This window comes from Schistocerca cancellata, chromosome 3 (assembly GCF_023864275.1).
Source record: "Schistocerca cancellata isolate TAMUIC-IGC-003103 chromosome 3, iqSchCanc2.1, whole genome shotgun sequence".
NCBI lineage: Eukaryota > Metazoa > Arthropoda > Insecta > Orthoptera > Acrididae > Schistocerca > Schistocerca cancellata.
Window position 1 is genome coordinate 550,757,680 of NC_064628.1, and position 12,993 is coordinate 550,770,672.

The 12,993-nt window shown below is 41.6% G+C and overlaps 1 protein-coding gene across 1 annotated transcript in view; it reads left to right on the forward strand.

Annotated features, from left to right (window-relative positions):
- The window catches only part of LOC126176419 (BAI1-associated protein 3), a 394,605-nt gene that overhangs the window by 236,089 nt on the left and 145,523 nt on the right, over window positions 1–12,993 (forward strand). The window contains exon 13 of the mRNA XM_049923576.1: window positions 3,981–4,126. Within this exon, the coding sequence (XP_049779533.1) occupies window positions 3,981–4,126 (146 nt within the window). The remainder of the gene's footprint in view (window positions 1–3,980; window positions 4,127–12,993) is intronic.

A 12,993-nucleotide genomic window follows, 5' to 3' on the forward strand; every position in this document is an offset into this window, starting at 1 on the left:
AAGTATATACACATTACCACACTCAAACAATAGGTGTTGGACAACTGCTACCCATCCCAAGAAACAGTGGAGAATGAATAAAATTTAACTCTTTTTTAATCAGTTTTTAGGTTATTAGTTTCTTTGTATTGTCATTTCTTACTATGAGATTAACAATAAAAAAGGTATTGCTAATAATAATTCAGAATCATATTTTGCTTAAAACATAACTCATTAAATGAAAGTAAAGAGTTTAGATTAAGCAACAATACATGTAATGAAGGAATCCCTATTCGAAGAATCAAAATTTCTTGAAATAAGTACTGTCCTAAACAAGCAGTTTCCATGTAACTGTAAATCACTAAGCAAGGACACCTATACCTGGGAGCAGTGAAGTGGGGCGTGCTATCCCCCTTCCCCCCCCCCCCCCCCCCCCCCCCCCGCCCCATGTCCCATAACTCATAGAGAAAGCGAAAAATATAGCATAATCAGGTGTTTTTCTTTGAAGCAAAATCATTTAAAATTTTATATTAAAAATGAAGAAATTCTCCCAGCCGTATTCTAGTATCGGCCACAAGCAGTTGACAACAAGTGTATGGGCTGAAGATGATGTTGTTACAATGTTGAAACTAATTACCAAAATAAAATCGACACCTTAAATACAGCTGGAGGAATTTCTTCATTTTCAATATAAATTTATACCAGGTGATGTCCCACTGTCCTCCATTTCAACTATGGATGTACGATCATTTAAAAATTGGTATTATGCAAGTTTTTAACAGGGTTTTTCTCCAGAAATATTAAAAATACTTCACACTCCTCAGTTTGACCTCCCACCAATGCCCCCCCTCCCCCACACACACCTCTACAAACTATTATATGGGTGATCTGTCACTAACAGTCTACTCCCAACATATAAAGCAGTAATATTTCCTGAATGCCCCATCGGTATTGCCTAGGTGCTCGGCCTGATGTTCTAGAGCAGGGTTTCCTAAACTGTACTTGGTGGAACACTGGTGTTCCATGGTTCCATGGAAAGTGAAGTACTTCTCCACAAAAACTGGGTATCTTCCTACCCCATCCCCTACCCCTCTGACATTTTTATGATACTATTTTCTTTCTTTTTTTTTTTTTTCAATTTTATAATTTCTGTGTTACTGCGATTTGATGCATGGCACAGGGAATGGCAGTTGAATCTCAATGTAGACAAGTGTAATGTGCTGCGAATACACAGTAAGAAAGATCCCTTATCATTTAGCTACAATATAGCACGTCAGCAACTGGAAGCAGTTAATTTCATAAATTATCTGGGAGTACATATTAGGAGTGATTTAAAATGGAATGATCATATAAAGTTGATTGTCGGTAAAGCAGATGCCAGACTGAGATTCATTGGAAGAATCCTAAGGAAATGCAATCCTAAAACAAAGGAAGTAGGTTACAGTACACCCACTGCTTGAATACTGCTCAGCAGTGTGGGATCTGTACCAGATAGGGTTGATAGAAGAGATAGAGAAGATCCAACAGAGAGCAGCGCGCTTCATTACAGGATCATTTAGTAATCGCGAAAGCGTTACGGAGATGATAGATAAACTCCAATGGTAGACTCTGCAGGAGAGACACTCAGTAGCTCGGTACGGGCTTTTGTTGAAGTTTTGAGAACGTACCTTCACCGAGGAGTCAAGCAGTATATTGCTCCCTCCTACGTATATCTCGCGTGAAGAGACCATGAGGATAAAATCAGAGAGATTAGAACCCACACAGAGGCATACCGATAATCCTTCTTTCCACGAACAATACGAGAAGGGAATAGAAGGGAGAACCGATAGAGGTACTCAAGGTACCCTCCGCCACACACCATCAGGTGGCTTGCGGAGTATGGATGTAGATGTAGATGTAGCTTAGTTATGACTTAAAAATGAAGTAATCGCTCAATAAAACAAGTTTTTCTCATTTAAAAAAATTATTAACCTTCAAAGTAAACAAGGTGTGCCATCAAATTCCTAGGAATTTCAAAGTTTCCATGAGAGGAAAAGTTTGGGAACCCCTGGTCTAGAGGTAAAACTTGTACTCAGAAACTGAAAGATGCCAGAATTGAGTCACAATCAGACTACAAAATATTTTAGTCTGCCTTTGATGTAGTCTTCACTTCTCAGTGATATGACGATTTGCCAAGAATTACACATGGTTCTGATTCTGTGTTAAAATGAATGTCCCTTTTTCCCTAGTAGGATTAGTGGAGTAGGCTAGGAGCATGCAAGTCATCAAAGTGGCATCCAGTTGAAGGATTTGTACCAGATACGAAGCTCAAAAATTAAACGAACACAATAAATAAAATCTGGAAGCTATGTGCACTTTTGTTCAGAGACTACAAGTTAATTGAAGTATAATGTCTGAAACCAGTACTCATTAAAGGCAACATGATAAGTCAGTTCTATAACTACTTTCTGAAGAAATGAGTTGATTCTGATGACAGCAACATATTAATCACCAGCAAGACACCAGTATAAATGCTGGAAATATCTACTGAAGTGCTGAGGGATGTCTACAACTGGTCACAGGAAAATAAAGTAACCCTCAACATAAAGGAAACAAATACAGTATGCTTTAGAATGAACAGGAAACAGAGTCCCTTAAACTTAAAACTAGATAACATCTCCATAGATAATGTACCTACAACAAAATTCTTAGTATTCATATTGACATCCAAATGAAGTGGAATGAACATGCTATGAAACTGTCAAAAAAGAGATCGACAACATGTTGTGCACTTAGAGTCCTTGTATCTGCATGCAGTGATGAATGTTTGAGAACTGTATACTTTACTTATGTTCATTCAGTAATCAGTTATGGTGTAATTTTCTGGCGAAGCAGTGCTCAGAATTTACAAAAAATACTTAAAATGCAAAAGAGAGCTGTAAGCATTATAAAAAAAAAGCAGTAAGTGGCCCACTGCTGAGAACATTTCAAAATGTTACAATTTCGAACTGTTCCTTGTGAATTTATATTCCATACCATTGTGTATATCAAGAAAAGTATAGAAAATTATAGTACAAATAGCAGTTTTTATAGCTATACTACAAGAACATGTCATTGTCTTCACCTAGACAGGAAAAAGAAACATGAGACTCAAAGTAGTTTCTTGTATGAAGCTGTAAAACTCTATAATAAACTGCTGCAGAAAATAAAAGAAACAGATAACATGTACTGCTTTAGGAAAAATCGTAAATTGTATTTGCTGGAACACTGTTTTTACACTATAAGTGAATTCCTTGGTAAAAATGAGTGTCAATAAGTTTAGTCTCACAATGTTTAACTATATGTAATGTTTTGATAAGGAGCAAACATGATTGTAAATAACTTATGTCTCACAATGTTTAACTACATGTAACAAAAAATGGTATAAATATGTGAATGCACACAAACTGACAACATACATACATTTTAAAATGTCTGTGGATGGCTAAATAAATAAATAAATAAACAAATGTATTTGTATAATTGTTAAGACCCTCACGGCCATTTAATGTTATGCTGATCAGTGGAGTGCTTTTGGAAGTTTTTGTTCAATAGTTCCATGGTTGTCCAGGTGATTTTCTGACATTTTGCTACCATGAGTGGTTTACAGTGTCAGAGAATGATAATATTCATTGCTGGTTTTATGATTTCACAAAACATCTTTACGGGGAAGAGAATCCAAGTTTTTAACAATTACTCACTAGCAGTTGCAGTCAAAATACATACCACTCTTGTTACAAAATATTGCTAATCCATCTAGACAACTGTTTGCTGAAGTGCATGAAGCATATTCAACATTCATAGTGAATTCAATATTTTTGACTTCAAACTTAATAAATGTATATCTCACATGAAATTAGTGATGCTAAGTAGTCAGTTCTGTATGATTATTATTCTTTTTAAAACTGTTAATGTGAAAATAGATACATCAGCTCTTCATCTCCATATTTTTTCTGATTATACATACATAACAATTGTTTTAGGTACAAGGTGACATTGGACCACAGGTGGCAGCTTTGTGTGTGCAGTTTCAGTCACCTTCTCCTCCAGATGATGCATCACTTCCTGCTGGCTGTGAAATTGGCACTGCTATCTTTGAACTGTATCTTGCATTGCAGGAGTTTGTCAGGTGCAGTACAAGTTTAATGGTTCCAAATATTTTTGAAGTGTTGCTACATGTAATTTGTTGACGTTTTGAGTATATAGCTTGTATGAGGCTTCTATGAAAAGTAAATATATAAAAAGAAAATGTTTCTTTAACGTGCATAGATTTGAACTTGGCCAACATCTTCAAACACCTTAAATAAAATAATTTTGGGTGTTAGGCTGCATTGTTGTAAAACACTAATCCAGCTAAACCCCTTATATTTCAACTGTTTTTGCAGCACTCTTCTTCAGGGTGACTAAATGTGTTTTATAATCTTGTCACCTAACACCCAAAATAGTTTTATTCAATCTGACACTGACCATGGAACCTTATGAACTTATAATCTTCACACACTATTTCTTTAGACAGGTAGTCCAGTTTATACATTCTTTAGAAATGGTCACTTATGGGAGATAAGATATGTAAACCAATCTTTTTGTGCCTTTGTCCTTATGAATTGGCAAGTACTTAAATAATCGGACAGAAGGATTTCCTTGAGGTGTTATGTGACATGCGGATGCATTTGACACGGCATGTGGATGAAACATAGTGCAGTGCTGCTGGCGCGTGATGCTGCTGACTCTCATGGAGCTTTCTAGAGTCTAATGTGCAAGCAGAGTGACATGTTTCATTTGTTGTCTTGCGTGTATGCAGAGTGGTATGCTGCAGTCATCTGCCACTGTTTGTATGACCAGAATTGGGATTCCTGTGTGTCTAGCTTTGGCGGAGTGTACCCAGAGGAATGGCATCCCACTGTGTTCTGTGGTGGTGGCAGACAGACAGGTGGTCAAATACTACAGCCCCTCCCCCCTTAATAGACATGGTGAAGCCATTGGGGTGCAGATGGCCACAGGGAAGGAGGAGATGTGCAGGAGGATGGTGACAGAGGCCCTCGCCAGTGACTGTGATGCAGGCCACTGAAAAGGGGAAAATGGGCACAAACATGTAAGAAGCTCAAAAGGCAGAGAAGAGGCTGTGTTGAGTACATGACAAAGAGAAGAAGCCATTGGAGGCTGCATTGTTGATTATGCACAACAAAAAGAAATGAAGTGAAACATCTGAAGAAAAGACATTGTAGAAATCAAGTGCATTGATTAGGCATGAAATGTAAAGTGGGAAACTAAAGACCCATCCTGAATATGATTGCAGAGTTGGTAAAGGGTGGAGCAGTTTCAAACACAAAGAGAGGTGAGACTGGGATCCCAGCGCAGAGGCAACAGCAGAACCATGCATAAGGCTGCAGCGTGGGTATGGCAGGTGCCTGTTGTGATGGCTGCAGGGTGTACAATGTGCTGCCAGTGCAGGCTGGCAAGAAGGATAGCAGTAGGACGTTGGCAGATGATAGGTGCTGAAACCAGTGGTGGCCGTCTTGACGCAAGGGTGCCCATGGGGTCAGACATGCAGTAACAGCTGAAGAGAGCACAGTGGAACTCAGTTCCAGACATGACAGTGCAAGCCAAATGGCCCTGGAGGTCATCAGATATCTCATCCCAAGGGGTCAGAGTAGCCCCATGCAATGAATCACCTTCAGAAGGAAGACCAGCCACGGTTGTGGCCTTCCGGCAGAAGATCTAAGCAGCATTGGCAGCAGCCAGTGGAGGCAGCCCCCTGGCAGATGTGTAGGTTGGCAAGGTGGGGAGTAGACCTGGAAAAACAACAGATGTGCAAGAATATCATCAAGTAAGTACAACCAGGCTGCCAAAGGTGCCGACACCTGGCCAAGCTTGTGAAAAAATTTCCAATACCATTAAACAGGAGGTGTAGCGAAGTCCACGAGGCCACATCTGCTGACCATGATGGAAAACAGCTGGGGACTGATGGTGACCAGGTTGGGGCAGCACCATGCTGGTTCCCACAGACTGCGGGATGTTTGCTATGGAGGTGCCTGTCAGAGAAGGTGAAAATGTGATATGGCTAAGATCCACATTGAGAAGGGAGGAGACCCAGGAGGGGAAGGACAGCACCAGAGGTGGGTGTGAAGCATCAGTGACAGAGAGGAAAGGAAGGTGAAACGACAGGAGACGTGACAGACCAGGATCAGCAGAGGCAGCTGAGAGCAGTGTGATGCTTCCTTCAGATGGAGAAGGCATTGCAAAGAGGATGGGAGACACAAGAAGTTCAAGGGGGTGACCAATGGAGGAGAGCGTCTAGTGCAATAGTGGCTTGCAGGCTGGTGGAAATGAGGGTTCTGATGGTGCTACAGCCTGTAGAGGTGCTGAGGTCCTTGGCAAGGGCACGGGCAGTGCAAAAGTAAGCAACACAGGAGTGGAGCTGGAGGCACCACAGCAGGAGGCATTGCAGCGGGAGGCGCTGGATCAGAAGACACCAGAGTGAGGGGTGCCAGAGAGGGAGGCACTGAAGGGGGTGGCACCAGAGCCAGGGGAACCAGTGCTCAAAGGAGGTGGCAGAGCTTCAGGTGGTAGTAGGGCTGGAGAGGATGGCAGAGCCAGAAGATGCACCAGAACTGGAGAGGGTATCAGAGTGTGAGGATGCATGAGAGCTAGAGTGAGCATCAGAGTCCGAGGATTGTGAGTGAAATGAGCGGTGCCCTGGGTTAGTTGCTGCAACTGCAGTCCCAGTAAAGGGAAAAGCTACAGGAGCAATAGTTCCAGTGCCAGAGGGACCATGGTGGTAAAGGAGATGAGAATAGTGTCAATGAAAGAAAAGTGACACTCATAAGACCATTTGTCATTACCACTTTTATATCTTGGTTCTTATGAGGTGGCAAGAACAGCATGTAATAAAGTTGGTCTGCAGATTACAATAAAAGAAACCCTTTTATTGGTAAACACACAAATAAACGCTTCACATTTCTAACATGAAACAGAAAATAATATCACCTTCTGGGAGAAAAGGAGGCCTCGTGGTTGATGATAAAGTCTCTGACCATTGTCCAACTCAGTGTCCTTGTTTGATGACTGGTCAACATCCAGTCAGTGTCTAAGACCAGAGGTTCTCAAAAGATTTTTGTCAAGCCCACTTCTGAAACAAATTATTTGACATCCACCTATTTTTCTTCCTTCCTCACTAGTCATCATACCTATTGCAAAAATTACCCACAGTGTCTATTTACATCTGTCTAGTTATTGCAACTATCAATTACAACAATAACAGTAATAATTATTTTTGATCACATGAGAGTTCAACATTTTTTAAAGCATCCTACATTTGTACTGTTCAAAGGTGGTGAAAGTTAACAATTACAACTAGTTTGTAAATAACCATGGCTATGTGTGCAGTCACTGGAACTGAGCAAGTATGTGTATTTCACTACATACATATTTCATTAAAAATTAGTTCACAACTTAGTTATTTAGTTAAAGTTTAATTGCCTCCATCTGTATTGCTTTTAATTCATTTGTAATGTTTTAATATTTGAAAGATCAAAACATACCAATGATGATAGGACAATAGTTGACATTTAAATGTCAATTTAAAAACTGTTATATCCAATCTGATCATCCAAAAACGAAATAAGCAAGAGTAAAAATGCACATTATTCAAAATTTGGAAATTTTCTGATATTTACACATCTAGTGTGATGTGCGTGCTTAAATTTGTGAAGAAATCAGATCCAGTGTTGGCTGGATCTTTGAAATAGCAACTTGCATATCCCCTTCCAGCTGCTGTCAAGACCAATGTTTCATCTTGATTAATGCCACTGAAGAAAGTGTTGACTGGCATGTAAATTGATGTGAAGGGTAATAACAGGTCCACTGCTGTTCTTGCTGAATTGGGATATTCATTTCTAGTCCGCACCCAAAAACTTTTGAGAGAGTTTGATTTAAATGCATTTCAAAGTGTTCTATCACTTGAGAATTTTCTTAGCTCCTTCTATTCTACTATTGACAAGTAGTTTGTTATGATCTTGTCAAATGGACTGGGGCTCCAGTCACACTCAGATGGATGTCTGGAATTGTTGATGAATGTTTTTGAGATGTACTATGCTGATTCTATTAATCTTATGTACATCCATCTATTTTCCTTCACGAAATCATTCAGAAAAGAAAACACCTGGCAGTTACTGTTTTGCATATGGGTTTTCCAAAGTCCAAGTTTTCTCTTAAACACAAGTACATTCTGACTTAAAAACATAATATCACTATTTCACCCTTGAAGACATACATTAAGAGTATTCAGTTTCTCAACAATGTTGGCCAAGTGGCATAATATTAGAAGCCATTTTTGTCTGGACACTATGAGTGTAGGACTACCGTTCAATTGGAAGTTCATCTTTCAGCTCCACAATGCCACAAAGGACTTTACAACAACACAGGCAATATAACTCCAGGTGCAATAGAAGCAGATCATGAGTAGAATCCATTTCCTCACAAAGAATGGGAAATAGACTACTGTTTAAAGATTGTACTTTCACAAAATTTACAGCACTGACGGCACTGTTCAGCACTTTATTTTCCTGTTGCACTACTTTAGAAGCCAGTGCCTCCCTGTATATCATGCAGTGTGTGAATTTTACAGGTGGAGAAACACCATACACTCTTGCCATGAACACCTTCTTAGTTCCAATAAATGCTGATGTCCCATTGGTACATCTACAAACTCAGTTTGTCCATGACAGACTGTAACCAGCCAAAAAAGGAATTTCCAAGAAAGAAACTATCTTCACCTGTAGTCTTTCCTTCCAAATATTTACAAAGTAGACAGTCCTCATGCATTTCATTTTCTTAGCAATAGCATACAAAAACATGAAGCTGGAAAAGATTTCTGATATTAGTAATGCTGAAACGGAAAACAAGTGATTTTTTTTCATTTTCAAGTCGGTCATGTAGTGAGCCAGCTTCCACGGCTATACACATTCACTAAGTTCAGGCTATAGGCTCAGGCAATGGTAATTGATCAAACACATGATTACATAATAATACATTTATTGACAATGGTTGGTACACTAAAAAACTTGGAGAGGTACTGTCTGAAGTGTGTACATGCTGCAGTTGCATGGACCACGGTAAATAGTTCGACTAGTGATCACGGTCAGTGATCAGTGATGCACTTTCTTCAGTGGTTGAGCATGCAGTCTAGTCTTGCTGATGCAGAGAGACAAATGAAGTCTTTCCAGCCGAATGCACAAATTACTTCTTGTTTCATGGGATGCCGTTTGATTTGCGGACACAATAAGACGGAGCAAATGATCAGCAACTGTTCAAATTCGCAAACGCGTCAGTGGAGAGCATGGACCCTACTCAACACACATTGTCTGTGGCTGACAGAATCTGCAGTCAGTGCAAACACTGTAAATTGGTGTGATCAAATACTCTGCGGGGGTGCTGTGATACATCACTGCATACCGTCTGAGCCTGTCCATGTGACTGCATGGACATTCTGCCTGTGGTGGGGCCAAGGCATCATATACCTCCATGAATTCACCAGAAATGGCAAGAGACTGACTGTAGATGATGTCCACAGGCGAAACACTCATCTCATACTTCGGTGTTACTTGCAGAGCGAGGAGTATAAGCACAAGTGCCTCCATCCAAGTGATGTCATAACATGTCAGGGACACTTTCAGCCTCCAGTGGAGCTGCTCAACCATGTTGTTAGCCGCTTTGTGGTAGGTAGTCATTCGATGTAGCCACACACCACACTTTTGGGTGACCTGCATAAACAGCATGCTGTCAAACTGGCAACCAAGATCTGTTGTTGGGTGACTGGGGCAGCTGAAATATACGACCCACATGTCAAGGAAGGCAGTGGTGACAGTCTCGGTGCTATTGTCATTGCCTCTAGCCAGCGTGTGAAACAGTTCACCATTGTCAGTAGGTACTGATTGCCTTGGAACAGAGGAAGAGAGCCCACAATGTTCACGTGGGCATATTCGAAGTGGTATATCACATCAGGGAAGGCAATGATGGGTGCATAGGTATGTCTCAGCTCTGGCTCACTAACACATAGTGCAGGTGTGTGCCCATTGCCAATAATCTTTCTTGAGTCCTGGCCAGACAAAATGTTCAGCCACAATCATCACAGTGGACTTACAGTGGGGTTTGATAGCCCCTAGACACAGTCGAATGCAGTGCACCAGAATTTCTCTGGGAGAAATGGGTGATGTGTGCCTGTCAAAACATTGTGCCAAATCTTGTGGAAGGAACTGGGATTGGGAACTAATTTTCATGAGCTGGCTCCAAGCGAGCTGGGTCTGTGTGTGTGGGCCATGTCTGTAGCTCTCTCTCCAAGAGCCGATTACATGTCGACAGCTCTTCTCTAGCCTTTTGGAATTCCTCCTTAGTTGTCATGGTGGAATAACTAAGTTCTCATATGCTGGGGAAAACACACACTAAGGGTAACATGACACACAAGAATAAAACATGAACATGAAAAGAATAAATATTCAACTTTCAAACCACATGTTTGCACCATTACAGGCAAGCACAGAAACTTTTGTCTGGGAGTCCATTCAAGATTCCACATTGCTTCTGATCATCAAGTCCATCAGCATGTGTTTTGCCTACAGATCACACTGGTCACCAGTGAAATGGGAAATGGGTGGTTTTTACTGCTTTCAAACCCATCATGCTGTGACCCAGATTTTACTGCTGCACCCACACACTAAGTGGGCAGAAGTGAACCCAGAATTGACAGTAATTGATCAAATATGTGATTAGCTAATAATACATTTATTGACAATGATTGGTACACCAGAAAACTTGTGAAGGTACTGTCTGAAATGTTCACATGCCGCGGTTGTCTGATGATAGTTAATAGCTCGACCATTGATCCCAAAGAATGCACACTTCTCATGCCTGGAAGAGACAAAGGGTGTGTGCCTGTGAAATGCACAAATTGCCTCACATTTCACAGGGTGTCATTTAATCCATGGACATCACAGGATGAAGTGAACGATCAGCACCTGATCAAATCACAAACATATCGCTGTGGAGCTCACATTCTACTTGACCCATGTAGTCCACAGCTGACAGGATCTGCAATCAATGTAAATGTTCATGAGCCATGAAGGTCTGGCCCATACTGGTTTTCACTTTTCATGGGCACTGCATTGTTGCTCAAGGTTGGCGTAATGGTAAAATTTGCACTCATGCACTAATACTAGCATGCCACTGTCCACATCATTCTGTGGTATGACTGCCACACTGTCACCAAGTTGCAACATGAAGTTTGGGATGTCACAAGGATACGATAGTAATTAATTTTTCCTCTGAGACTGGTATTGAGTTCAGATTCTCACCAAATCTTTCTCGATGCATGATTTCATACATTTTGATGGCACTGGGAAGAATTAATTTCTCACTGATAATGTTTGGTCCCTTTGGATTTTGAAATTAAGGTAGAATACCTTTAGGGATGCTCTTAGGGCTTTCTTTTGAACTGATACCTGTTTTTTGAGGACTCTGACATTTGTTTTTAGTTGTTGCCCATGTCACTTAGAAAATTCAATGGATTTTCTTACATAGACTGGATGTTTTGTTTGCAGGTGTCTCTTTAGTTTTATAAGCTTTCATTTAGAAATAACATTGCCAATGGTTGGTGTCCAGCTAGGTCACATGCACACTAGGCAGTGTCTTGGTTGGAGTCCTGGGCTTCGCTGGGTCAAAAATCTGATCAGAGATCTGGGAAGTGGTGATGACTGCTTCTGAAAAATATTACCGATGCAGACAGGTAGCTTGTTGGTTGCCATGTCCATATAGAATGCAGCACAGTGGTTGCAGCTTAGCTTTTAGATCATGAGTGGTTTCACAGGTAGCATCAGCACTGATGAGTGGTCCCTCTCAAAATACACCGAGTGTCTCAGTGAGGCCATTACAGAATGTCATTACCCCCCCCCCCCCCCAACCTTGTACAAAAACAGATCTCCCATGCCTTACCTCTCCAGTCACACAACACCTCCCAAAGTTCGACCGCCCGGCCGCAGAGAAGCATTTCCCTCATGACTCAGTACCACCCAGGACTGGAGCAACTGAATTACATTCTCTGCCAGCGTTTTGACTACCTCTCATTGTGCCCTGAAATTCCCACCCAATATCCTCTCCTCCCCCTCCTCCCCTCCCCCCTCCCCTGAGGTATTCCACCACCCACTGAACGTATACAATATTGTTGTCAAGCCCTAAACAGCCCCTGCTCCCAAACACTTGTCTCGTGGCTCATATCCCTGTAAGAGACCTAGATGCAAGACCTGTTCCATGCATCCTCCCACCATCACCTACTCCAGTCTGGTCACAAACATCACCTATCCCATCGAAGGCAGGACTACCTGTGAAGCCAGTCATATGATACACAAGCTAAGCTGTAACCACTGTACTGCATTCTATTTGGGCGTGACAACCAACAAGCCATCTGTCTGCATGAATGGTCACTGATAAACTGTGACCAAAAGACAACTGGACCACCCTGTTGTTGAGCACGCCACCCAACACAATGTTTTTCTGTCAATGACTGCTTCACAATCTGTGCCATCTGTATTGTTCCCACCAACACCAACTTTTCTGAATTGTGCTGGTGGGAACTCACCCTGCAATATATTCTGTGTTCCTGTAGCCCTCCTGCCCTCAACCTTCGTTAGCCATTGTCCTGACCTATCTAAGCCCTGCCTCTTCCATTCCAGCACTACACAGCCCTCTGTTCCACCAGCACAACCAGTCTTTTTACTTCTATTTTTCCGATACACCCCCTCTCCCCTGCTCTCCATCTAAGCTCCCACCTACCCTACCCTCTCTCCATCCTTCCCTGCATCCTCCTGCAGCAGCACTTTACCACCCACCACCATTACCCTGCTATCACCCCCCCCCCCTTCCCCACCCTACTATCTTCCTTACCCAACCAGTTGCCTCTCCAGTCATGTGCAGCTGTCCATAGTCTGGCTTCAGCTGCCAGAGATT